Raw genomic sequence first — 22,954 nt, 5'->3', positions numbered from 1 at the left:
GGGCCTGCCCACCCTCACAGCCAAATATTCCTTCCCAATATCCCATCTAACCCTGCCCTCTGGCAATGAGAAACCATTCCCTCCTTTGTCCAAAGGCCTTTGTTTAAAGTCCTTCTCCAGCTCTCTCAGAGCCCCTTTAGGCACTGAAATGGGTTCTAAGTTCTCCCCAGAGCCTCCTCTTCTCCACGTGAGCACCTCCAGCTCTCCCAGCCTGGCTCCAGAGCAGAGGGGCTCCAGCCCTTGCAGCAGCTCTGTGGCCTCCTCTGGGCTCGCTCCAGCAGCTCCAGCTCCTCCCTGTGCTGGAGCCCCAGGGCTGGAGGCAGCTCTGCAGGTGGGCTCTCACCTGAGCACAGGGGCAGAATCCCCCCCTGCCCTGTGCCCACGCTGGGGGATCAGCCCAGCACAGGGGGGTTCTGGGTTAAATCACCACACACAGAAGAAAAGTCATAATAGCAGAAGCTGCAATATTAACTCTGGTTGAGAAAGGGGATGCAACAGAGACATCCTTTGCAATTGTGCTCTACACTGAGGATGAGATTTTTCTATTTGGCATTCACTGGGGAACACAGAATGGAAACAGGAAAGTAAATCTATTAACAATGACATCCAAACACGTGGCAGCATAACCACAAAGGTCAGGGTATGAGGCTGTCTGTAATTTATTTACAGCTGTAATAATAGTAAATGTTATTTCCTTTAAAATTGCTTTAGTGTATATCAGTTTCAAATTTAAAGAGCAATGTTAATGTATAATTCAGAGAGGATGAGGCAGTTTGAAGAACAAGCCAAACTCCAGCCAAATCCAATGAATGTGTCACAAAAGATCATATATTGAAATCTGACAATAGCTGACAGAAATCCAGTGACCAAGCATTTGCTTCTCTTTGGCATGTGGTGTGCATTCAAAAATCCAATAACCATAATAGTACTTTTGGGATCTTAATCTGACTTCCTGAATACACCAACCTACCAAACTTCTGTGAAGAGGTACTGAAATTTACACTTGCTTTGAGGATAACTTTATTTTTAGAAAATATCAAATCCTGTTTTAAGTGTAATGAAGACTTAACAAAAAAAAAAAAAAAAAAAAACCCAGATTAAATGTTCCAGTAAATAATTACTCTCATTCTTTACAATTTGTAAGCATTTGTTTTCCTTTCTTTTTCAGTCTGGATATTTCTAGTTTTAACTTTAAATGGCTGGATCTTGTTTCATCTTTCACTGATAGATTAAAAACCCTCTGTTCCCCATGTAAGATAGGGAAGATTTCATTTCCTATACCTAAAAGAGACTTCACTTCATAGTTGGCCACTGGGTTTCCCATCTTCCATCATTCTTCTCTGAACAATCTCCCTGGTTTGCAAACATGACGTGGAGAGATATTATACTGGAAGATCTATCTAATAAACACAAAGATCATGTATTTATGTTACTTAATGACACTGCACTGTGTAAGCTTCTAGAATGAAGAACATCACAACACTTCCAGCCATTTCAGACCACCAGGAGCTCTCTCAGCTCCCCACAAGAACTGGGAATTTAAGTCATTGTTTCCAGGGATGCTGTAAGGGAATCCATGAAGCCCAGACCACACACTCTGTTCATAAATGTATCCTACAGCCAAAGAGAAACATGGACTGCTTGCAACCACCTTAAGAAGAAATCAAAATCTCTGAGTGGACTGTTATTGTAATCAGTAATTGGCAAAACTCTGGACAATGAGTAAATATTGGAGGAAAGCTGTGATTTTCTGTTGTCTTTCAAGTTTGGTAGCATAAGTTTATCCAGAGTAACTGCTCCTCAATCAAAAAGTATATTTCAAGTCCTTTCGTTACTCACTTTTATACCACCTTAATGTGGGTCATGTTAAATCCATGTTGTTCCAATTCCTTACCAGTGAGTGAGTTACATAAATATTCCTTCTGCCTGTCATCCACATAATTTGCATTTTGCTTTCTCTGGGAGAATACTGTAAAAGGATGTAATAATGAAAATCCCTCAGAAAGGAAATGAACACAGAACTGACAAACAGAAGTGGAGCTGTACAATAGTGTTCGCTACAGGTACTCTGATGTGCAGATTCTTATAAATACAAACATTTTCTAGATGTCTCTCTCCAGTTCACTGAGCACAGACCTGCAAAGGGCACTGGCATGAAGCTCCTACATTTTTAAAAAAGGTTTTTTAAAAAGGATGCAAGCCTGAACTCTGTACATAATTTATAAACATCAAAAGTATCAGTCTTCCCTCTGGATTGTGAAATGCTCAATTTTAGCTCTCCCAGAACACGATACCTACCCTGCCCACATATGAGACAGATCTTGTTAGGGGGCTCACTGTAGGAATGTGAGGCATTGTGCACACAGTAACGTGTTTCTTGTGCCTGAAGATACCTCAGGGGGTGTAACTAATCTCTGCACAAGGAGACTGGGGCAGACTCATCCCCAGGAGGATGACTAAGTCCTTTTAATCTTCCTCAGCTGCCCACAAACCACGTCACTGTAATCTGTCTGAAAAACCTCCAAAACTGAGCCTCCAAGTAAGCCCAAGAAGGTTACCAGCACATTAACCTCCCTTTTTGCTTATTAAAGGAAAAAATAAGAGCTTTGAAAATTTGAGATTTTTATTGCTCTTGGCTTTGAAAGCTCTAATTGTGAGACTGAAATGTCTCCCAGAACAAGTTTTAGAGATTTCCCTCATAACTTCAGGAGAGATGGATGACTCGCCAGTCCCTGCAGCCACAGGGAGATGATGGGAACTGTGAGGAGGGAGAGTTTTCTTCTTCCTGACATAACATCCTGCCTCTATGAGGCAGTGGCTGCTCCAAACATCACCTTGGATTCTGTGGGTCTGTGTCCACAACTGGCTGTGCTCCCTGCCAGACCCAGAGCTCCTGTCATTCCCTGCAGAACACTCCTCTCTGCAGCACAAGCCATGACTGCCACGTGCACACGTGTCTGTCAACTGTGCAACAAGGGCCATTTTCCATCTTACTGCCTGCTGATTTCTTATGCTGCTCCAATCTTCTTCAGAAAGTAAAGGGTAATTTGAGTTCAACAGAAAAACTTGAGGCAAACAAAAAAAAAAAATCTATTTCTTGTTTTCAAAATTCTTCAGTAGCCCTGTATCAAGAAAATCCAGCACGCCAGGAAGCTTTGGCAGTGTTATGCAGGCAGGCACGGACTCAGACAAGATGTTCCTGTGGCTGCCTTAGAAAAGGAGAATCCACAGCTGTGAAGATCATCTCACAGCAAAGATGGGGAATAGCTCAGTGTGCTCTGTACAATATATATGTGCATGTATTATATATAGGTTTGAGGAGCTACAGACTGCAATTGTGTAGCTCAGCAAGGATGTCTTGTTATTCATTCTGGAGACATCCTAAAGCATAAAATGGCAGCTCCTGGTTTATTTTTGAAGTACTAACCTGTTCTATCTCAGTTTGCTCTCTTCTATTCATAAGCCATTTCCCATCCTCCATCCCACAGTGAGGCACTACCAAGAATTCTGAGTGCCCTGGGCACAGAACTACAACAATAGCATTGCCAGATCTATTCCCAGGTTTGTTCTACCTGAGTAGAACAAATAGAACAGTACAGTCTGGCATTTTGTTTACTCAAAATGCAGAAAATGCCGGACTGTCTCAGGGCACCTGACACACCATTAATGCCTGTGCTCAAAAAGTGCCTCTAGGATCTTGCTAGTACTCACTCCACTTTGCTGTAATTAATGCCCAAACTGTGCCACCTTTTCCAGGTAACAACTCCGAGATTCTTCAGCCTTGTGTGATTTGTCACCTTCTCTGCTTGCCATAACAGGGAAGCAGAGGACATACAACTTCCACCTGACACCTATTCCTGCCACTGGCACAAACAGGTCTGAAAAGTCTAAATCACTCCCTGATCACCTTGAGAAGCTCCTCAGGGCAGCCTAAGTTCAGAGAACAAGACTGGAATGGCAGTAATGACTCTCCTTCAGCATAAGCAATCTCTTCTGTAATCTCTTTTGCAAAGCACTGTAAAAATCACCCTGAATTAATAGCTTATCAGCACCAAACCTTATTTTGGACTCCAGAGGCTTTACCCATTCCATGCTAAACATCTGAAAGAAGAAAGAATTAAGGATATGCATCTCATGACCATAAGTAAGAAAGTAACCTTGCCTTGCCATAGTGCAGTCAAGCAAAGTTATAATGCAGCACTTCTAAGATCATAATACAGAGCAAGAAGAAGGTAAACTCTACTATCCATCCATTGGAAAAGAGAAAACACAACTCTAAAAGTCAAGGTAGGTCATTCTGCTGCACAATAACAGAGGTCACTATCACTTCACACACAGCAGAAACTCTCAGGTGCTGAGACAGCACTGCACTTATCGACTTCTATTTTGCTTCAAATTAACATGAGTAATTTTGTTCACAGAGACGGATAAAAAAGGAAAATCCAGTTCAGAGTGTCCAGCTTCATTGGTACCTTTAGACGTCTTTGCCAAAAGCTCATGGAAACTTAGGAAAATGATTCTGAGAAATTACATAGTTATGACTGCAGAAGACACAACATAACTTAAAACTTACTTGAAATGCCAAGTCTGCGGTTAATCAGTCTTTTAGGAAAATTTACTATCATGTGTTTCAACAGCACCAGTTTCACCTCCCATTTCTACCAAATCAGTTTCTAGATTCTGTACCAGAGGAAAAAACTGCCAAATACAACAAGAGCAACTAACCTGGGATTACAGACAGATGAAGAAAAGATATTTGAAATCTGAAATGAAAATTAGCAGGGGATAACTTGGGGAATAATGCTGGTTTACAACACTGCCAGGATCAGTTCTGCTCCTGGAAGCAATAGGCAACTGTGTCCAAAAGAACCAGCGCTTGCTGACGCCTCACACATCAAACAGTAACAGTGGCAGGAACACAACAGGATCTACAGTCCTGAAGGCAACTGTGGCTTTAAAAAGTTGAAGAAGCAGCTTTATTAATTTCATGTGACAATAAATCAGCTTTGTAAAGCATTAAATAGGCTGCTGTGAGATACTTTGGTCAGACAACAGCACCCAACGAGGCCCATGTGCATGATTAATTTTGAGCAGTGTGTGTGGGATTCTCCAGCTCATCCAATGCTGTGTCTGCAAACATATAAACACATGAAACACTCCACACAGCTCTTGGGGGTGAGCCTTGTCACATCTGTGCAGGCTAAATCAGTAACTCTGCACCTGATCCCAATTCTTGCAACACTCAGCTGTCTGAGGTGTAACCTCAGGCTGTGCAGTTGTGTGCACAGCGCACACACACACAGCATCTCCTCCTGCAGAGCAGCTCACACCTCAGACCCACTGTGACATCAGCTGCACTACCTTAACATGGTTTAAAGCAAAATCTATTCACACTAATAAACACAATGAATGCTGCTGTTCCAAAGCCAGGAATTACACTGGTATGGGCTTAAGGGAACAACTGCTTGTGCATTCTGGGATGAAATGATCCTCACCTACATGACCTGAAATATGCACTGAAACCAGGTGAGCCCTTGGCACTTCCACCTGGAATACAAGCTGATCACAGACAGGATCTGCGAGTATGCTTTGAGGAAAAAAACAGACATTTTATCACACAATTGCTGCCTTGCATGAGTAGCAAGTAGCAAAAGAAAGATTGATACGTTCATCGTTCTTTTCTTTTTAAATATTGTCTTATATGGAGTGTTTCCTTGTCACTTGGTGGTCTACAGCCTTTTGATATCCATGTAAAAACAGACATTTTAAAATTTGTATATCTTATTAAGGAAAATATCTTAAAACAGCCCTTTCTGAGCCTCCAGATTACTATTTGCCAGCCACACCTCTATGTATAATCAGAATTTATAAGATTCTATGCACATGAGCATTACAGTGACAAATCATCTAGCTTTGAATTCTGCTTCAAAAGGATCAATCACACAGCCAACCAAAGAACTAGTGGTACACACTGAACTAATTGTTCAGCTTTTGATGGAAAAAACTATTGAAATGCATATCATAGTGTTTCATGGTATTTCTTTAGAATGTCTTAAGTGAAGTTTCAGATGTGTCAACACTGACTAATTTTTAAGGACTGCTACCCACAATATTTGAGCTGATTAACCATCAGTTGGTAAGGAGTTGTTATTATTTAGCTAAAAGCCAATACTCTTGTCAAAAACTGTCCATAGCAAAAATGAGGCAAAAAAGGAGCATAAAGGAAAAAAGCATAAGCTGAAGGTTTTACCTCACTGTCTGGGCTGGGCTGGATGACCTCCCAGGTCTGGGAGTCCACGTCGTAGCAGTGGAGCTCGTTGGGCAGCGTGTTGTCCGCAGCCCCGCCGAACACGTAGAGGTGCCGGTCGAAGGCCACCATGGTGTGCCCGTACCGGCGCTGGGGAGGGGGCGGCGAGCCCCGCAGCAGGTGCTCCGTGGGGATCCGTGTCCAGCTGGGACAGGAAAACAGGAAACACGGTCGTTTTTCACCAGTCTTAAATTTTCTGACTCTGGCTTTGTCACCAGGAGACACAGCATTCTCCCTCAGTGCCCTTAAGTATTACATTTCACAGCTCAGGCAGTCAAGGATTTATGTGGATTTTGCACAAATTAACTGTCTACACTTACATCTTTTCCTTGAATTCAAACTGGAAGAGATTATTGGTAATCTTTGCTCCACTCTGGCCAGAGAAAACAAACATCTTGTCTTTGCAAACTGCCACAGGAAAATTACAGCAGGAAGGAGGAATTTCACCACTTTGTTCAATCTGAAAGGTAATTAAGCTCAGAATCAGAAATGTATTGTTACAGTGCTGAGGACACTGCAGGGCCATGGGACACAGGTGCAGCCAGGGAGAGCACATGGCATGGGTCCTGTAAAGCTGGTGACAGGAAATCAATTCGTGCTGTGCTTACATGTCTGATTTTCCCTGGATAAAAAGGCTGGGAGGCCACATTTTTAAAGCTCCCAGTACTGCAAGGATCAGAATTTTGGTCAGCTTGCCAGCCAAGTTCCCAGTCTGTGTCAGCAGTCTGAGTGGGAATGCAGTGGTCAGAATGGGAATACCCCCTTCCACAGGGGGCACAGCAAATCCCCCATGGGAAGTCCAAGTCCAGTTCACAGATTTACAAGCAAAAAAAATCACCCTTTCATACACACTTGGTTTTCCAAATACCCAAACCAAATCAAATTTGAACTGTTTCTTTTCACTGTGGATCAAAAATACATTCTGCAGAAAGAGCAGTGAAGTCCAGCATGGGAAATTTTAAATAATTCTGCATTAAAACCAAAAAAGAGAATTCTATGTGTTAGTTGAAATTAAAGCTTCTTACCTCTTCCCAGCAGGTCAGCTCTCTGTCCTGCAGGCCTATTGTCCACATGTCATTTAATCTGTGCCATAACACAAAAAATACTTGATTCGAAACAATTCATTTTTTGTAACAGTTTTGAAAGGGCAGAAATCCTATTTCATTAACACTCCTTCTGCATGGGAAGAATTGTGGGTCTCAGATTCAGTCAAAGAGAGAAACGGAGAATTTCTAGCCAGGCAGAAGCCTGGGAAAGAGTTGGAGAAGAATATAAATAATTATTTATCTCTCTTGTTGTTCACATTGTTTATAGTTAAGTTGTATCACTGTGTGTCAAGCACTCTGCACCAATGCTGTGGGTTGTTTGCACTTCTGGACCGATGGATTTGGTCCTCACAAAGCTCTGTATAAAAGAGCGGTGTATTTTGAATAAATGGGAGTTTTACTCTCAGCAGCCTTCTGAGTCAGAGTCTCCTCATTCCCATCCTGCCACCACAGCGACACTGAATCTCCTACTTCCACTGACAGAAAAACAATTATTAGAATTCCTTTGTCCTATGCCTAAATTTTACAGCCCCATTCCAGCTTGCTTCAGCATCCTTCTGGTTTTCAAGTACACTGCCGTCAACAGTTACATACAGCAACTCAGTCTGGAGCTTAAGGATTTGAACTATTTAATCTTCAGGATTTTTACAAAATACCGCTTTTTACCCTGCTCCTTCTGCCCATCCCTGTTAACTACTGAGACTGATCACAACAATTATTTACATGGCTGAATCCTTCCTTAAATACAGAAAGGAGGACGAAGCAGGTAACCTGACACATCTCTGACTGTGCTGTTCCCAGAACAAGTTACTCAGAGTAACTACAGATGTTTCTTTTGTTCAAATCTGCCTGGAGGCTGGCTCATATTCCATAAAAAGACATTTTTTAAAGTGATTTGACATACTTAACATAAATTAGACAGCTCCTCTCACCCACTCCTTCCTTCCAGCTACCCAAGACCCTGGGGGACTCCCTAAGCTGGCACTGAGCAATCCCACAGAGTCATGCTTCTTATACCAATTTCTCCTCCAGAAATAACAAAGACATCCCATCTTTATTCCTGATTGTCAGCAGTTCTCCTGGAGACTTTGTGGAGCTGGACATGTTTCTGAAGATTCTTCTCAAAAGAGGAGGCAACCCAGCTCCTCATGTGTGACAATTTCTGTGTGCTCTCATGATGCAAATATTGTACATCATCATAAATTACTCCTTAAGTTCATGACAACAGAAAAAAAATGACATGTCCAGAATTGACTGTTCCCTGACAGACCAAGAGCAAATGCAAGGAGCTACTGTGAGACAAAGCACTCTTTCTAACATCTCAGCACCACTCCTTTACAGTCTTTCCCCATACAAAATCTCACCTCCCTTCAACCTAAATATTACATCTTTCCAGAGATTTCTGAGAAAAAAACGGACATGTTGCTCTTAGTTCTCTGAGACGATTTCAAAGCAAATCCAGGCTTTGCTCTCTAAGTATTCAGCAACATCAGCCAGCCTGTGCTGGGGATCTTTCAAGAAATGTACATTTGCCAAATTCCAAAGATCATTTTGCAGCCTTACAACCAAGCACACTGTCAAATTACACATCCACAGCTGCTCTGAGTAACCAGATCTTTAGGCTTTAAGCACATGCTTATTTGAACATGAACCAGTGAACTGCAAAAGTACAGTGTTCAACAACAGACTGGGCTTGCAAAGCTCTAGTTGAGTGTTTAAATCTCTTGGAACACGGAAATGTCTCTACAGTGGTGGAAACTGAGGGGTTGGGATTTCACAAAATCAGTCAAGGAGAGGGTGATAGTGCCCCATACCGTGCGTTGCCATCGTATCCAGCAAAGATCCACAGTTTGTCACTGTACACTGTTGCACCATGAGCTGACCTGGCCACTGGCAACCTGCAAGGAAGAAAATGCAGAAAACAATCTTTCCTCTGCAGCTGCACAGGGGCTGCAGAAGAATCTAAGAGCTAAAACGCACATGTGAAGAGAAGAAGAAAGTCCCGTACACAAAATTGTTTCTGCCATGTGCCCTCCAAACAGAGTGAGCTTCTGAAAGCATGTATTAGTTTTGAACTCTACTGCCTTCAGTGGAGAGAAACAACCTTAATGCAGATAGGGAAAAAAAGGAAAAGAATCCCAACTAATTCCTTGACAGGACTCAAATACTCTTAGAGTATTTTGCATAAAGTAGTTAAATAATGGGAAAATTCATAGCACCACTGGTAGAGCAAGGTGGCAATCAACTCTGGCTGTGAACATCCCACACATATTCCCACAGACTAAGCAGGAGAAACACAGAAACAAGATCAGAACAGAGCTCACGATACTCATTTGGGATCATTCAAGATGTAGTGCCGACAATGAAAGATCCAACCTATGATTTCTCTTCCACAATCTTTGTTGTTTTAACTAAATCAGCCAGGCTGAACAAACCTGTGATGCCACAAGGCATCTGTTGGCTTATCTGAGGTCATTGTGAAGCTTGAACATTAACTCTGGGGAACAACAAGCAAAATGTGAATAAACTGAGTAAGAATTACTCTCCAAAATGTCCCAAGTTACCAGAATAAACCAGAAAGAGATATTACTAATAGAGTCTCTGTTCTGAAATATAGCGTGCTCATCAGAGGTGAGCAACAGTAACACAAGAACGGATGGGACATTCCTCACCCCTCTCCACAAATCACAATAACAAAAGTTCCCTTCTCTCTCCCCACTGAAAACAGCATTCCAGAAACTTCAGCTATGTGTAGGACTGCAGGTAAAGACACCACATGACCCCTACTGGGGAGTGGTAAACACAGAAATGTCTGGGGTAGAAAGAGACCTTAAAGCCCATCCAGTCCCACTCCCTGTCATGGGCAGGGATACCTTCCACTAGCCCAGGTTGCTCCAAGTCCCATCTAACCTGACCTTGGACACTTCCAGGGATGGGGCAGCCACAGCTGCTCCAGGCAACCTGTGCCAGGGCCTCACCAACCTCACAGCCAAGCCTTCCCTCCCAATATCCCATCTAACCTTGCTCTGCCAGTATAAGGCCATTCCCCCTTATCCTGTTCATGACCTTGTAATAAACACTAAAGAGTTGGATCACAATCATTGTCAGAAATGGCATTCTGAAATGTGCACAGAGTCAACGTTAGGAAGCAATGTCTTAGTGATTCTGATTTTCCTTGGAACGCTGACTCTCAGGATCCCTTTTCTTCATGAGGGATCAACAATTTCCAAGCTATCCTTGAAACTGAAACAATTCAGGAAAAAACCCAACTCCTTTTGCCCCCATTCCTTCTGTCATGGACCTGAAACATGAAGAGTGGAATTTGGATGAATTTCCATTACAGTGCATTCTGGAATGGAGGCCTTCCAAAAAAACTCCTGTAGAACCAAAAAATGTTAATTGAGAAAGCAGAGCAGCAATCATGCTGCAGGCCTAACATGAGCACTGTAAGTAGGTCTGACTGCTATGTGAAATGATGCCAAGCTACCCTCAGTCCCCCGAAGCAGAAGGCAATGATACAGCTCTTACCTTCCCTCAGTCTTCCACTCTGTCCACTGCCCAGTTGCAAACTTATACTCAAAGAGGTCGTTTTTATTCTTCAGGTTTGAATTGGAATAGATATCTCCAGTATAACCACCTGGACAACAACAATTCCATTAGCCTCCCAGGCAACGGAGCACACACACACACTCCCAGGCGTTGCATTAGGAGAAACTTTAGATTGCATGAAATGTTTGGCTAACAGACTACTACAGAAGGAGACTACTCTTCCACTCCTCCTAAAGAATCACTATGGCAATGAGCTTCAATAGTCTTTACTTTAAACAGAACAGCGCCATCTTTCCAAACTAAAGTTGAAATCACAGCTATGAAAAATACTGGATTTGCTACTGAATGAGACCTCTGACACCTCCTAAAGATCTCTCATTCTTTTTCCAAACCAGTACAGCAGCACATCTACCACTTGTACTACAGCCTGCTGCTGCCTTACCAAAAACGAACATGCTGCTCCCGTAGACCACAGCGGAGTGGTGGTACCGTGGTGCCGGCGGCGTCCCCGTCGTGAAAGCCCTGCACAAGTCACAACAGCAGCAGTCAAACACACTGGTTGTGCTTTGGGCACAGAGCTAATGTGCAGACTAAGAAAAGAAACAACTATTAGAAATTATTCTTTTGCTCCTGAGTGTTTCACTGGTTTTGGATAGTTGATTGCACTAAGATTTTATAGAACAGAAATAAATGGTTACGAACATGCTGCTGCTGAAATCTATTTGGCAGAGCTGGAAAGTGAGACACAAGTGAGATAAGACAGGCTGCCTACTGCAGAGCAAAGGAGCCAAGAAAGGTGTGAGGACCCCTGGCACCTTCCCTGGCCCGAGAGGTGCAGCACACCCAGTCCCTCTGCCCTCCCACAAGCTGCAGGAACAGAATGACCCTGGTCCTCCCTCGCTGTGCTGCCCGGCCTCCCCTCGGGCAGGATCGACAACCCCGATGGCCCAGCACACAGCAGGCTGGCAGGGAGCAGCTGTGACAGTGCTGGGAGGAGGTGACATTTCCTCTCGGGTACTCAGGTAGCGGCACAAACTTTTACACCCAGCCCAAGGTGCTGAGGGAAGCCACGGCGTGTCCCGGTCCTGCCAGCGACCAGGGACGGCGAGGGGCCGCGCTGCCCACCTGCACCACGAGCAGTCCTTCACGTCGAAGCGCAGCAGGTCGTTCAGCATCGTCTTCCTGCGGGGAGGGACGGGAGAAGCAGCTGAGCCAGGCCGGGGGCCGGACAGGGGCGGCCACGGACCCCTCACACCCATCTCCCCTCACACACCCACCACCCCTCACACCCATCTCCCCTCACACTCACCTCCTCTCACACCCCTCACACCCATCTCCCCTCACACCCACCTCCCCTCACACCCCTCACACCCACCTCCCCTCACAACTCCGTTCCCCTCACACCCATCTCCCCTCACACTCACCTCCTCTCACACCCCTCACACCCATCTCCCCTCACACACCCACCACCCCTCACACCCATCTCCCCTCACACACCCACCACCCCTCACACCCATCTCCCCTCACACCCATCTCCCCTCACAACTCCGTTCCCCTCACACCCATCTCCCCTCACACCCACCTCCCCTTAACCCCGGCGCTGCCGGCTCCCCTTACCCGTTGTCCCCGCCGAACACGTAGATCGCATCCCGATAAGCCACCACAGTGTGTTTGCTGCGCCTGCGGGCGGCACGGACAGGTCAGAGGCGCCGGGAGCCCCCCTCCAACCATCCCGTCCGCTCCCTAGCTCACCGGGCCCCCACGAACTCGTCGCAGGGTGGGAGGCGGCGCCAGCGGTGCACGGTCTCGAAGGGCCCGAAGTTGAGGGTTAAGTACTCGACGCTGTCCGAGCAGCTGTGGTCGAAGTCCACGCTCGGGGCCACCTTCGAGCGCCCCGCGCCGCCCGCCGGGGCCGCGGCCGCCGCCATGGCCCACGCCTGCCCCCTTAGACTACAGCTCCCGGCATGCCCCGCCCCGCGCGCCCGCCTTCCGGCGCGCCTGCGGTCCAGCAGCCAGACCACAACTCCCGGCGTGCCCCGCGCCCGGCGCAGCGGCCTGGCAGCTGCCGAGCCCTGGACTACAGCCCCCAGCATGCACCGCTAGAGGGGCGGGCGGCCCGAGCCAGCCGGTACGGGCGCTGAAGGGCGGGAAGCCGGGCGGGATGCTACACTACTAGAGTTGATTTGTTAATTCAAAAAGCTCCACTCCCAAAAAAGAACAGTACTGATGAAAATGCATAAAGTCTCGCTCCAGGGTCCGAGCTGGCGGTCGCTGTTTTAACACGGTCCGTGAGGGCCGGAGCTCCGCGGTGCGCTCCGGAGTAAACAGGGAGCAAACATGGTCAGCTCATACCCACAGGAGTCCCGAGCGGGATGTGCGTGCCAGGCACCACGGCAGCAGTGGCATGTGCCCTCGGCTGTGCAAAGCCCACAGCCCATCCTTTGTTTTCCTCAGTTTATGTTTCTTAAAACGGTGTCAGTCACCTCTATGACTATTATTGCAACACCAGACAGCACAATGGTGCTGCGCCTCAAAACCAGAGCTCAGACACTGCTTCAGAGTCCAGCAGTTTCCATCCTGAGCCATCACTGTGCTACTTGTCAGAGGTTTTTTCGCACAATCCCTCCAGCAAACACAATCCTTGTATAAAGACACATCACAGAGTGAGCTTCAGAATTTTTTTAGGAAAGATGACTGGTTAAGCAGAAAAGCAACAAAGTCATGAGCACCAGCAGGACTCAGCTGAGGCCCCTCAAACCATCTCCCTTGTGCACTCTCTCAGTTCGTATCCAGCCTCTTCCTAGGGATTGCTCGAGTCACAGCATTTCTTGCCAAGACCACCCTGCACACGGTGAGGGTTGCTGCACAACCACACCATCCCTGTGCCAGTCCTGCCCCTCGGGCTGGTCCCAAGCTTCAGCTGCCATGCAGCAGCACCATGCCCAGCCAGCTCAGGCTGCATCTGGCAGAGGATGGAGGGGGGACAGTGCAGAGCACCAGTTCAGCCAAGAGGAACAGCCTTCCCACTTCTCAAGCAATCTGTAAAAGACACAGTGCCTTTGTTCTGTCCACCTGTACTGTGGGAAACTCAGGTAAGTAATCTTTAGACGTAGAGACAATGCCACTTACCCCCCATCCTTCCCTTCTCACACTCGTTTAAAAAAAACACTGATAACTGCAAATCAAAGCTGGTTTTACCCAAAATATGGATGAGTTCCAGCAGGAATATGGCACTGACCCATCCATCTTTTGGAACTTACAATGACACAGGCACCTTTAGATGTTTCAGTTCAGTGTCAGCCTCATTTTTCATGGACTTGTTTAAATTCACCCTCTGCCCTGGCTAAAGCCCCCCCTGATGCACAGTATTCCAGCTCCCACTGGAGTGCACACGAACCCCCAAGCAGCACCTCTGTGAGCCCAGGCTAACCAGCCTTCAGTGTGCTGTTTACTCCTGACACCCCGAACACACCTCAATGCTTCCAGACATTGACATCCACTTTTGTGCAAGTATGGATGGCTGGGTTTGTGCCTCTGCTGCTGACACACACGGCAAAAAAAGCTGGTCCTGCCTCTTCCCAGAGCTGGGACCAATTCTTCTGAGGACATTCCTGATCCTTCTGGAACAGCCATGTGGACACACCACTGCAGCCATGAGCTTCTTGGTAGTTTCAAGACCGCACTGTTTGCTTTAACTTGTTCCTTTCAGTGGAAGCTGAGAGCAAAGGCCTCAGAACCAAACTCCTACTGAGTATGACAGGAGGGTCAGGGCACCCTGTTTGTTACATATTCCGACAGACCAGAGAATCCCCAGGGAAGAAAGACACTGAGACTCAATGGCATGGGAAGAGCTTGTACCTTATTAGACACAAAAATCAGGCTTCAAACTCTGCTTCTCATATACTTAAGCACTCAAAAATTTAAGATTGGCTCAGAGGAGTCTGCAGGGGATGGGGGGTTCCCCCTGGCTCTGCTCACTCACAGGCACAAGGTGAGACCAGTGAGAGACAGAAGGACTCCAGGTTATGGAGGTTTTGATACAATGTCGAAGCAAATGATTCCACAAAGGAACAGCAAGTGCCTTTCTTAAAAGGAAACTGTAATGGCTCAGCCCATTTTAAGCAGCAGATACATACAGCACAGGACTCCCTTTCTGTCCAGGTGACTCCCATGAAATACCCCAATATCCTCTGGCAGAACATACAGAACGTGTCATAAGGAGAAATACGTCTTTAAAAAGTGACTTCAGGAATCAAGCACAAGTTCCTTTTAAATCTGTTTTATAAGAAGGATACCAATGTACATTTTAATAGTTTTATTTCATTTTCCCCGAAAGGGAACCAAAGGCAGAGAGGTGTTGTGAGATAGATCACACTGTTCTCATGGGGAAATCAATTTGCAAATGCTATTTTGCCACTCTATAAAAATACACACGGGAGTGTGAAAAAAGCAAAGTAGTTTAGAGTGGCTGTCATTAAGTAAATCTGTTAAATACAATCAGTTTGTTTTTTTCCCCTAAAAACTGTGGCTCCTTTTGTTCCAGAAAACCAGTCTTTCATAGCCACAGGCCACAGGAACAGAAATTTAAGTGATGGCTTCCTCTGAGCATGTGCACACACAAGTGTTAGTGAAGAACTGCTCCCATGGGAGACGTGAGCGACAGAGCCCCATCCACACCAGGAAAGAAGATACACACTCAGGTTCATTGTCTCAGCTTCCCCTCCAGACTCCTGTGAACAGGCTCCATCCGATCCAGGCTGCTCTGAAAAGAGTCTGTGGTTCTATAAAAGAAGTCACGTTGTAGGATCAAGATATTTACCCTGTGTTAGGTGAGGAGGAACAGCCAAGAGGAACAACCTTCCCACTTCTCAAGCAATCCGTAAGTGATCCGGTTCCTTTCCCTGTCGAACTGTGCTGTGGGAAACTCAAAGTGCCTCTTACAGGTAGAGACAGTTTCCTTTTAAAAATATTAAGGACACATTATTTTTATCTTTAGGAACTTCTTGGAAAGTTACTGTGGAAAATGAAAGTGCTCCTGTGGTGAGACCAATGTGCAATGATCCTTTCTCAGGATTCCTTTCCTTAGCATCCTTAGATGTGCGTTAAGATGAGGCTCAAAACAATGAGGCCATTGTCAACCTGGAACAAGGCAGGCAGACACTGGAAAATGTTTTATGTCCTATCATAAAACGTGGAATTAGCCAAAAAGAACCAATTGTTCAGATCTGGCAGGTGTGGTCTCTGGAGTGGGTCTATATCCCGATGGCCTGCAGCACTCGCTTCTCGTTGTCGTTGAGGTGGTCAGAGAACATGGCATAGCAGGGCTGCTGTGCAAACTGGCACAGGAAGTCGGTGAGATAGGCCTGGGAGGGACAGAAACACCTGTCAGCACCACCCTCCTGGGAAATCCTGCTGCTTCCACGTGTCAGGAGACACAGCCCAACATGCACCAAGTAACACCCCAGGACTGAAGGGAACAGAAAGGAGTGGTGCAGGAGGAGGAGTGGAACCAGAGGGAAGGGCTGGAGCAGAGGAAAAAGGATGGGAGCAGAGGGAAGGGCCCTTCAACAGCTGCAGGTGGTGGGAAAAGCAGGAGCAAAGGGTAACACAGGGGCTGACTGAGTGGAAGCATCTCCAAGTGGAATATGAAATTCTGTCATGTTCACTCTCCAACCTACTCCTGACTTCTGCCAGTAGCAGTGAAGCTCACAGGTAGAAAAGTCTCATCCCCCTCTGTTCAAAGAGTTTTGTTCATTCACATTTCCATGTTATAAATATTAATGATAAGGAAAAATAGCTCCATAAATTCTTGGGACATTTGGCCCTTTCCAAAGTAATTTCAATTTACAGAGTGCCTTTCTGGATGTTCATGACTGGTGTTTCCAGTGCTTACATATTTGTTAAAGTACAACACTTAAAAAATTAAAGTTTATAGAGAATGATTGGAATCTGATAAAACCCCTCATTCCAGAACATCACCTGGAGATCTATTTGGTAAAGAGGGTCCTTTAATGCATCTGGATCATCTTCTTCATCATCTTCATAGTAATCTTCATCTGTCAGAGGCAAATCAGCAGGTTTTAACATCAAAAAGAGCAGACTATCTCAGAAAATTTTCTATTAAGCTACTGAAACCCAAGGATCCAAAAGTAAATAGTTTAAGCACTGCTGGGAAAAAAGAAAATTGTATCCAGAATATTCACTTCTTTAGGTCATGTGATAGAAACCACTGAAGCCCAGAACCAGGGTCAGTGGAGGCTTGAGGAACATGCAGGTGAGTCAAGCACACATGGGACACTCACAGGCAGGATTGGGAATTCCATGCACCAGGATCTTCTGCCTTAATCCCACGTGAGGGTGACACTTTGCCAGTTCTGAGCTAATGTGAGCAGCATCCTTCGCTGTTTCCCTGTAAAGTTCTCCCTTCTGAGGCTACATGAACCTGAGAGATGATGCACCTGCTCATCTCTCTATGCAGCACTTGTTCCTCAAGGTCCCTCCACAAACGAGCTCACCCATCCCTAGGACAGTCACACTGAGGTCACACTTACACCCTGAGCAGCAATTTTTTCTTTAGAAGAAATACCTGCAGAAACATCCTAGGTGTGAAGCCAGTGCAAGTATGTGGACTCCCAGGTGATTTTATTTATAATGCAGCAATTTAATCACCATGTTGCTCAAAGCCATGGCTTCTCCAGAAAGTCCTTATTCACAATCCCGGAGCAGAATTCCTCCCCCATGCCTGCAGCCTTTGTTTTGCTGCTGGCAAGGGAAGGAAACTTTGACTAGGATGTCACCTACTTGATTATTGGTTTGAAGAAGGACTTGCAAGCTGTTACTCACCATACTTGTTTGTGGAAAGAATATCTGACAAGAACTGTCCTGCTAAGCCTTCGTCTTCATCCTCGTCTTCTTCCTGATCCTCCCACATATCATTTGAATCATCTGTTTAGGAAAAAAAATTCTAGAAATGATCCAAGTCCAAGAGGTCTGAGATCACTCTGTAGGGGATTGGAGTTTGTAGGCACATGTGGGTGGATGAAGAGAAACACCTACAATCCTCCTTATCCTTTTGGAATTATTCCAGAACTGGAGCCAAGCAAAAGGCAACAGCAAGAATGGACACTTGAAGTAGCAAGAAAGGCAAACCAGATAGACCATGAAAGGGTAATTTTATTTGCACATAGCCAGATCCCATCTTCCAAACGGGCCCAAAAGAATTTTTAGGTCTAAGGATACACTGACTGATCCTATTCTCCCATTTTATTTATTTTACCTGGAAGAGATTGGTAGCACTTAAATACAGCACAGGGAAGGAAGAGATGTTGTCCTAATAATGAACTGTACAACAAAACAAGAGATCTGGAGGGGGACTTTGACAAGGAGAAATGGCTTCCCACTGCCAGAGGGCAGGTTAGATGGGACACTGGAAAAGAATTCTTCCCTGTGAGGGTGGGCAGGCCCCGGCACAGGGTGCCCAGAGAGGCTGTGGCTGCTCCTGGATCCCTGGAAGTGTCCAAGGCCAGGTGGGACAGGGCTTGGAGCAACCTGGGATGGTGGAAGGTGTCCCTCTCCATGGCAGGGGGTGGAACAGAATGAGCTTTAAGGTCCTTTCCAGCCCAAACCAGCCTGGGATTCTGTGATTCTATGAACTTATCCTCTGGATAACTATTCAAGACTTTGTAGGATACATGATTTATTGTCACAAAGTTCCTATATCAGAAATTCTTCTCAAGAGAAGATCGAGTAGATTTAAGCCATGCAAAGGGAAAAAGTAAACCCAGTATTTTACCTTGGCTCCAATCAGCAGTTGTCTGTCTAGATGCATTTGCTTCCATGGCATTAGAGAGTTCATTTATTATTAATTTTAAGATTTTTACTAACAAAGGAATGTTTGTCCAGCGCTCAGGATCTGTAAGAGAAAAAAAATACACATATTCATGTTGCTTCTAATTAAAAGTTATAAAACAGGCCCTTTTTTGTTGAGGTGGGTTTTTGTTTTTTTGGGGTTTTTTTTGTTAGGGAGGTTGGGAGAGAAAACCAACTGACATAAAACCCCCAAAGCTTCTTTCCATATAGCCTCAGAGCTACATTCCCTAAGATCTCAATGCAGTATCAACCTTGCATATACTGACTAAAGAGAAGGCAGGGGGAAAATCTTCAGCTGAATGAATGTGTGACTCTACTGCAGGTTGCTTAATAGAGTCATCTGGAGTCAACCCTTCTTTCCTGAAGTCCATTTTCACATCCTCCAATGCTTTCATGTAAATAAGCAGTGCAAGCTCCCAGGCATGGCTCTTGGCCCTTCTGAGGCACTGTAAGCTCCAGCTCTTCCTTACTAGTGCTCCTGCAGGGCTTAACTATCCCATAGGGACAGCTAGACAGTGTATTTGCCCTTAATTACAAAAGTAAAGATCCTATCAAATAAAAAATCTGGGTGCATTAGTTTTAATTCTTACTAATGCTAGTATGAATCTTTGTTTAATTCAAATGCTGGCAGTTGCCATTTTTCTGTCTTTCATTGGTTTAGGTTTTTTTAAGCCAAGAATTATCAGGTAGCAAGTGATTTGTGACAACCACTCACCTCTTAAAATTCCTAGTGCTTGCCCCTATTAATCTCCTTAACTGTCACCTTAGTCCTTCACTGCATCACTGCAGATCCCAAGCCCACAGCAGCTGAAGGCTCAAGGAGCACTGACTGCCTGGAGAGGCTCCCAGTTTGGATCTGTACAGCCTCCATCCCACCACTGGTCACACACGAGCACTAGCACAGCAAGTGGCACAGCCAAGGTCTGACTGATGGCTGAGGATAGCAGCCCCCGAGTGTCCTCCCCTTGGAGCTCAGTCCTCAGCAAAAACTGCCCAGGGCTGTGCTCCCTCTGATTTAAAAGATTAATCTCAACAGCGACCTCCAATCAAAGACCTTGGGTTCAACTTATTAAAAATAAGACAAGTCTTATGCAGGACACTAGTCAAGCCTTCCTTAAAAGAAAACTCTAACTGGTCAAATCACTGCTTTTTGTGAAAGTGTCTCATTGAAAAAGACACCCATTTTTTAAAATCTCTGCATGCACTAAGGACACTTTCAGAGAAGCTACAAGGCATCCAGAAATATCAATTCTGTCTCATGATGCAAAACAGCAGTGAAGGACTCTCCATCCCATAATAACCTCATCCAGTTATATTAAATTAGACATCAGGAGTCCTCTGAACCAGTATTTGGCAGAATTAAGGTAAATAGATACAGATCTATTGAGTACATGATGTATGAATTAGCTCTATAAACCAACACATGCCTTCTGCAGAAACTATCTCCCACAGCTCTGTGTGATCTGCCAGACCTATTCAAGGCCTTTCACAGCATCTACTTACAGAAAAAAACCCTGTTAAACACAGCAAAATGATTACTTACTTTTGGCTGACTTGGATCGTGTCCGAATTCCCTCATCCATATTAAATATTTCTTCTCCCTTCACCCTAATGTCCTGAAGTCTCTTGTCATCTGTGTTGATGCCATACTGCAGGAGTTTGCACAGTGCTACAGAGCTGGGAGCAGAGAATAGAAAAATTAGGGATCAGAATTTCCTTGAAAGGCCTGGTTTTCACAGCCCCTTTCTAACAGGGAACACACCCCAGAAGCAGACAACCCAGATGCCCTTCCTTCTACATCTTGGCCAAGAACAAGTATAACAGAATTTTCCTATGTCTCCTGCTTTATGTAAGCATCTGAAACTGGACTCAGCTCCTGAGCTGCACAGCAAGCTGGGCACTGGTCAAGCTTTGGATTTAGTACAATACAGACATCCACTCATACATACATTAAAGGTTTCTCCAGGTCACAAGGACCACCAGGTTAAATGTGCCTCTGCAGCATTGTGTGCACACAAAGAAGGAACTAAGAGAAAAGCAGTGGCAAGAAAGCAGTAATTTGGCTGATCTGTAGCAATGATCTGCTCCCTTTCTCCAGTCTCAGTGCTCGTTTTCACTTCTGGTCCTTCATGGCTCTGCCACACTCAGACCTTCCAGCTTGCTCCTCTCCTTTACATGTTCTTTCCATCTCTGATGCTCACATTTCTACTCCACACTTCAAACTTTCATGCTGACTACAGGTCAAGGTTGAAAATCTATGCTTGGCACCTACAAAGCTCTCTCTCTCTCCTGGCTCCAAAAATCTCAAATGGAAGTTTTGGAGTTCTGTGGAACTGAACTCTTTTTTGTGCTTTTACTTCTCAGCCTCTCTCCAACACTATGGTTCTGAGTTCTCCTGGTTTGGACCCAGGTGTTACCTGCTGCCCCAAGCTGCCCAAAGTTTTCTCATCATTTCACCAAGACCCCACAGCCACTATTCAACATGTCCCCAGTGGATGGGGACTGTGTACACAGGAGGTGTCAGCTGCCTTCAGGGTCCTTCTACTAACCCTGAACAAGAAGCTCCTCAGAGCAGGCCCTTCTTTTCCTCAGGACACAAAAACACCAAGCATTTACTAATGCATGGTAAATGTCACCACAACCAAGAAAATCCAAGTGTTTAATACAGTGTGGAGCCCTGTTACATCACCTGTACACGAACAATTCTCATTGTGGACAACACAGCTCTAAGTAATCACCCTTAACCTTGTTCTCCTGGTCGACCTTGGCTTTTCCCTGTGCCAAAAGCTTCAAGAGATCCTGCAAACAGGCCTGCATTGTCAAAATGGGGATAAACCACCAGGCAGGGGTGAACCCAACAAAATGTGACCAAAAAGAGCACTGGATCCCCAAATCTGCTACTTGTCCTTCAGGATTATTCACCAACTTCCAATTTGAACCTGCCTTTTCTCATTATTTAGTTCACAGGCTATTTGACAGCCCGTAACAATGACATAACAACACACACTAGTAAGTGAGTTAACAGCTGGTGAGAGCCCTAGGAGTGGTCTATGAGGCTTCACAGTTCTAGAAAAATCTAATACAGCAGCTGAGAAAAAAATTAAATGAATACAAAGCATCCCATGCCTTAGAATACAGCACTCAGCCTCCAACAGAACACAAGCATGCTCCCACAGCAAATAGGAGAGAACACTTTGCAAATGATGTCTTGATCAACTTTTAATAGATAAATAAATCCACAAATAATCACCAGATTATTTTAGGAAACCCTCTACAACACCCCAGAACTGTACAGTAGTCTACATGTGTGGAAGCTCTTCTCATCTCAGTCACAGAAATTAAATCCCAAAAGCAGTCCCATATTTGCAGGAGACACGTGTCTCTGTTCCAGCACAGGAGCACGAGGCAGCAGGAGCACTGATGAGGAAGATCAGAGCTTGCTCCAGTTACCACAGCTTTCCTGAGCAGAACTGACAGTGCAGGGAGCAGCAATTCTGCCCAGTGCTGGCACACACTCCTCCCATCTGAGCCAGGTCCCCTTCCCCACGCCCAGCACTCAAAGGCAGGGGGATGGGGGCAGCTAACACGGATGTCTGTGGGTCCCACCTGACTTTGCCTTCATACTGCCCATAGAAGAGGTGCTGCCTGCTCATCCACTCAGCCATCACGAACTCCAAGGCAGGCTTGCCAGTGGGGCCAGGCAGGCTGCACAGGAATTCCAGAAGTGGCTCCAGTTGTGAGTGAACCAAGTGAGCAAACACCATGATAAGGGACTGCAGGAGGAGAAAGGCAATGTTAGCTGTACATAATTTAATAGCTGGAAATGTTTTATCAAATATTTAAGGAGCTGAAGTGAAGCTGTGCTTACTGAAGGAAGCTGAAGCTCACTGCAGGAGTGAAGGCTGTGCTTACCAATCCCAGGAGGAAGGGAAAGTACAACCAGCTGCAAAACACTGTGCTACAAATGCAGGAAATAAACATCACTTCATGACTCAGCAGCATCTTCCCATTTCTGAATACATTTTGAACATTATTTTAGGGAAAGAACTACAACTTTTGAAAAGGTTTTGTTATAACATGCAGTTTTACAGTCTGACTCCTAAAGACCAGAGGCAGAACTCATTTGCTGTGTATGTCTAAATGTCTGTCTCCCAGGCTGAGGGCATCTCTGTAGTCCTCCTCA

The 22,954-nt window shown here is 45.4% G+C and overlaps 2 protein-coding genes across 4 annotated transcripts in view; both read right to left on the bottom strand.

The window, feature by feature from the left end:
• LZTR1 (leucine zipper like post translational regulator 1) overlaps positions 1 to 12,856 on the bottom strand; it is a 36,460-nt gene extending 23,604 nt beyond the window's left edge. For both annotated transcript variants that reach the window (XM_021527667.4, XM_085561531.1), the window contains exons 1-9: positions 12,655 to 12,856; positions 12,520 to 12,582; positions 12,028 to 12,084; positions 11,345 to 11,424; positions 10,882 to 10,990; positions 9,168 to 9,251; positions 7,333 to 7,390; positions 6,628 to 6,767; positions 6,251 to 6,452 (exon numbers count right to left, since the gene is read on the bottom strand). In XM_021527667.4, the coding sequence (XP_021383342.1) occupies positions 6,251 to 6,452; positions 6,628 to 6,767; positions 7,333 to 7,390; positions 9,168 to 9,251; positions 10,882 to 10,990; positions 11,345 to 11,424; positions 12,028 to 12,084; positions 12,520 to 12,582; positions 12,655 to 12,830 (969 nt within the window). In that variant the 5' untranslated portion in view covers positions 12,831 to 12,856. The remainder of the gene's footprint in view (positions 1 to 6,250; positions 6,453 to 6,627; positions 6,768 to 7,332; positions 7,391 to 9,167; positions 9,252 to 10,881; positions 10,991 to 11,344; positions 11,425 to 12,027; positions 12,085 to 12,519; positions 12,583 to 12,654) is intronic.
• A 2,309-nt stretch (positions 12,857 to 15,165) lies between these two features.
• Positions 15,166 to 22,954, bottom strand: part of IPO9 (importin 9) — a 39,356-nt gene continuing 31,567 nt past the window's right edge. For both annotated transcript variants that reach the window (XM_021527666.2, XM_085561529.1), the window contains exons 19-24: positions 22,378 to 22,544; positions 20,315 to 20,448; positions 18,695 to 18,814; positions 17,746 to 17,847; positions 16,882 to 16,958; positions 15,166 to 16,265 (exon numbers count right to left, since the gene is read on the bottom strand). In XM_021527666.2, coding sequence (XP_021383341.1) covers positions 16,155 to 16,265; positions 16,882 to 16,958; positions 17,746 to 17,847; positions 18,695 to 18,814; positions 20,315 to 20,448; positions 22,378 to 22,544 — 711 coding nt within the window. In that variant the 3' untranslated portion in view covers positions 15,166 to 16,154. The remainder of the gene's footprint in view (positions 16,266 to 16,881; positions 16,959 to 17,745; positions 17,848 to 18,694; positions 18,815 to 20,314; positions 20,449 to 22,377; positions 22,545 to 22,954) is intronic.

Source organism: Lonchura striata, chromosome 26 (assembly GCF_050655825.1).
Source record: "Lonchura striata isolate lonStrDom1 chromosome 26, ASM5065582v1, whole genome shotgun sequence".
In the NCBI taxonomy this organism is placed as follows: domain Eukaryota; kingdom Metazoa; phylum Chordata; class Aves; order Passeriformes; family Estrildidae; genus Lonchura; species Lonchura striata.
The sequence above is the reverse complement of the archived record's forward strand: the minus strand, read 5'-3'. Positions and strand labels throughout refer to the sequence as shown.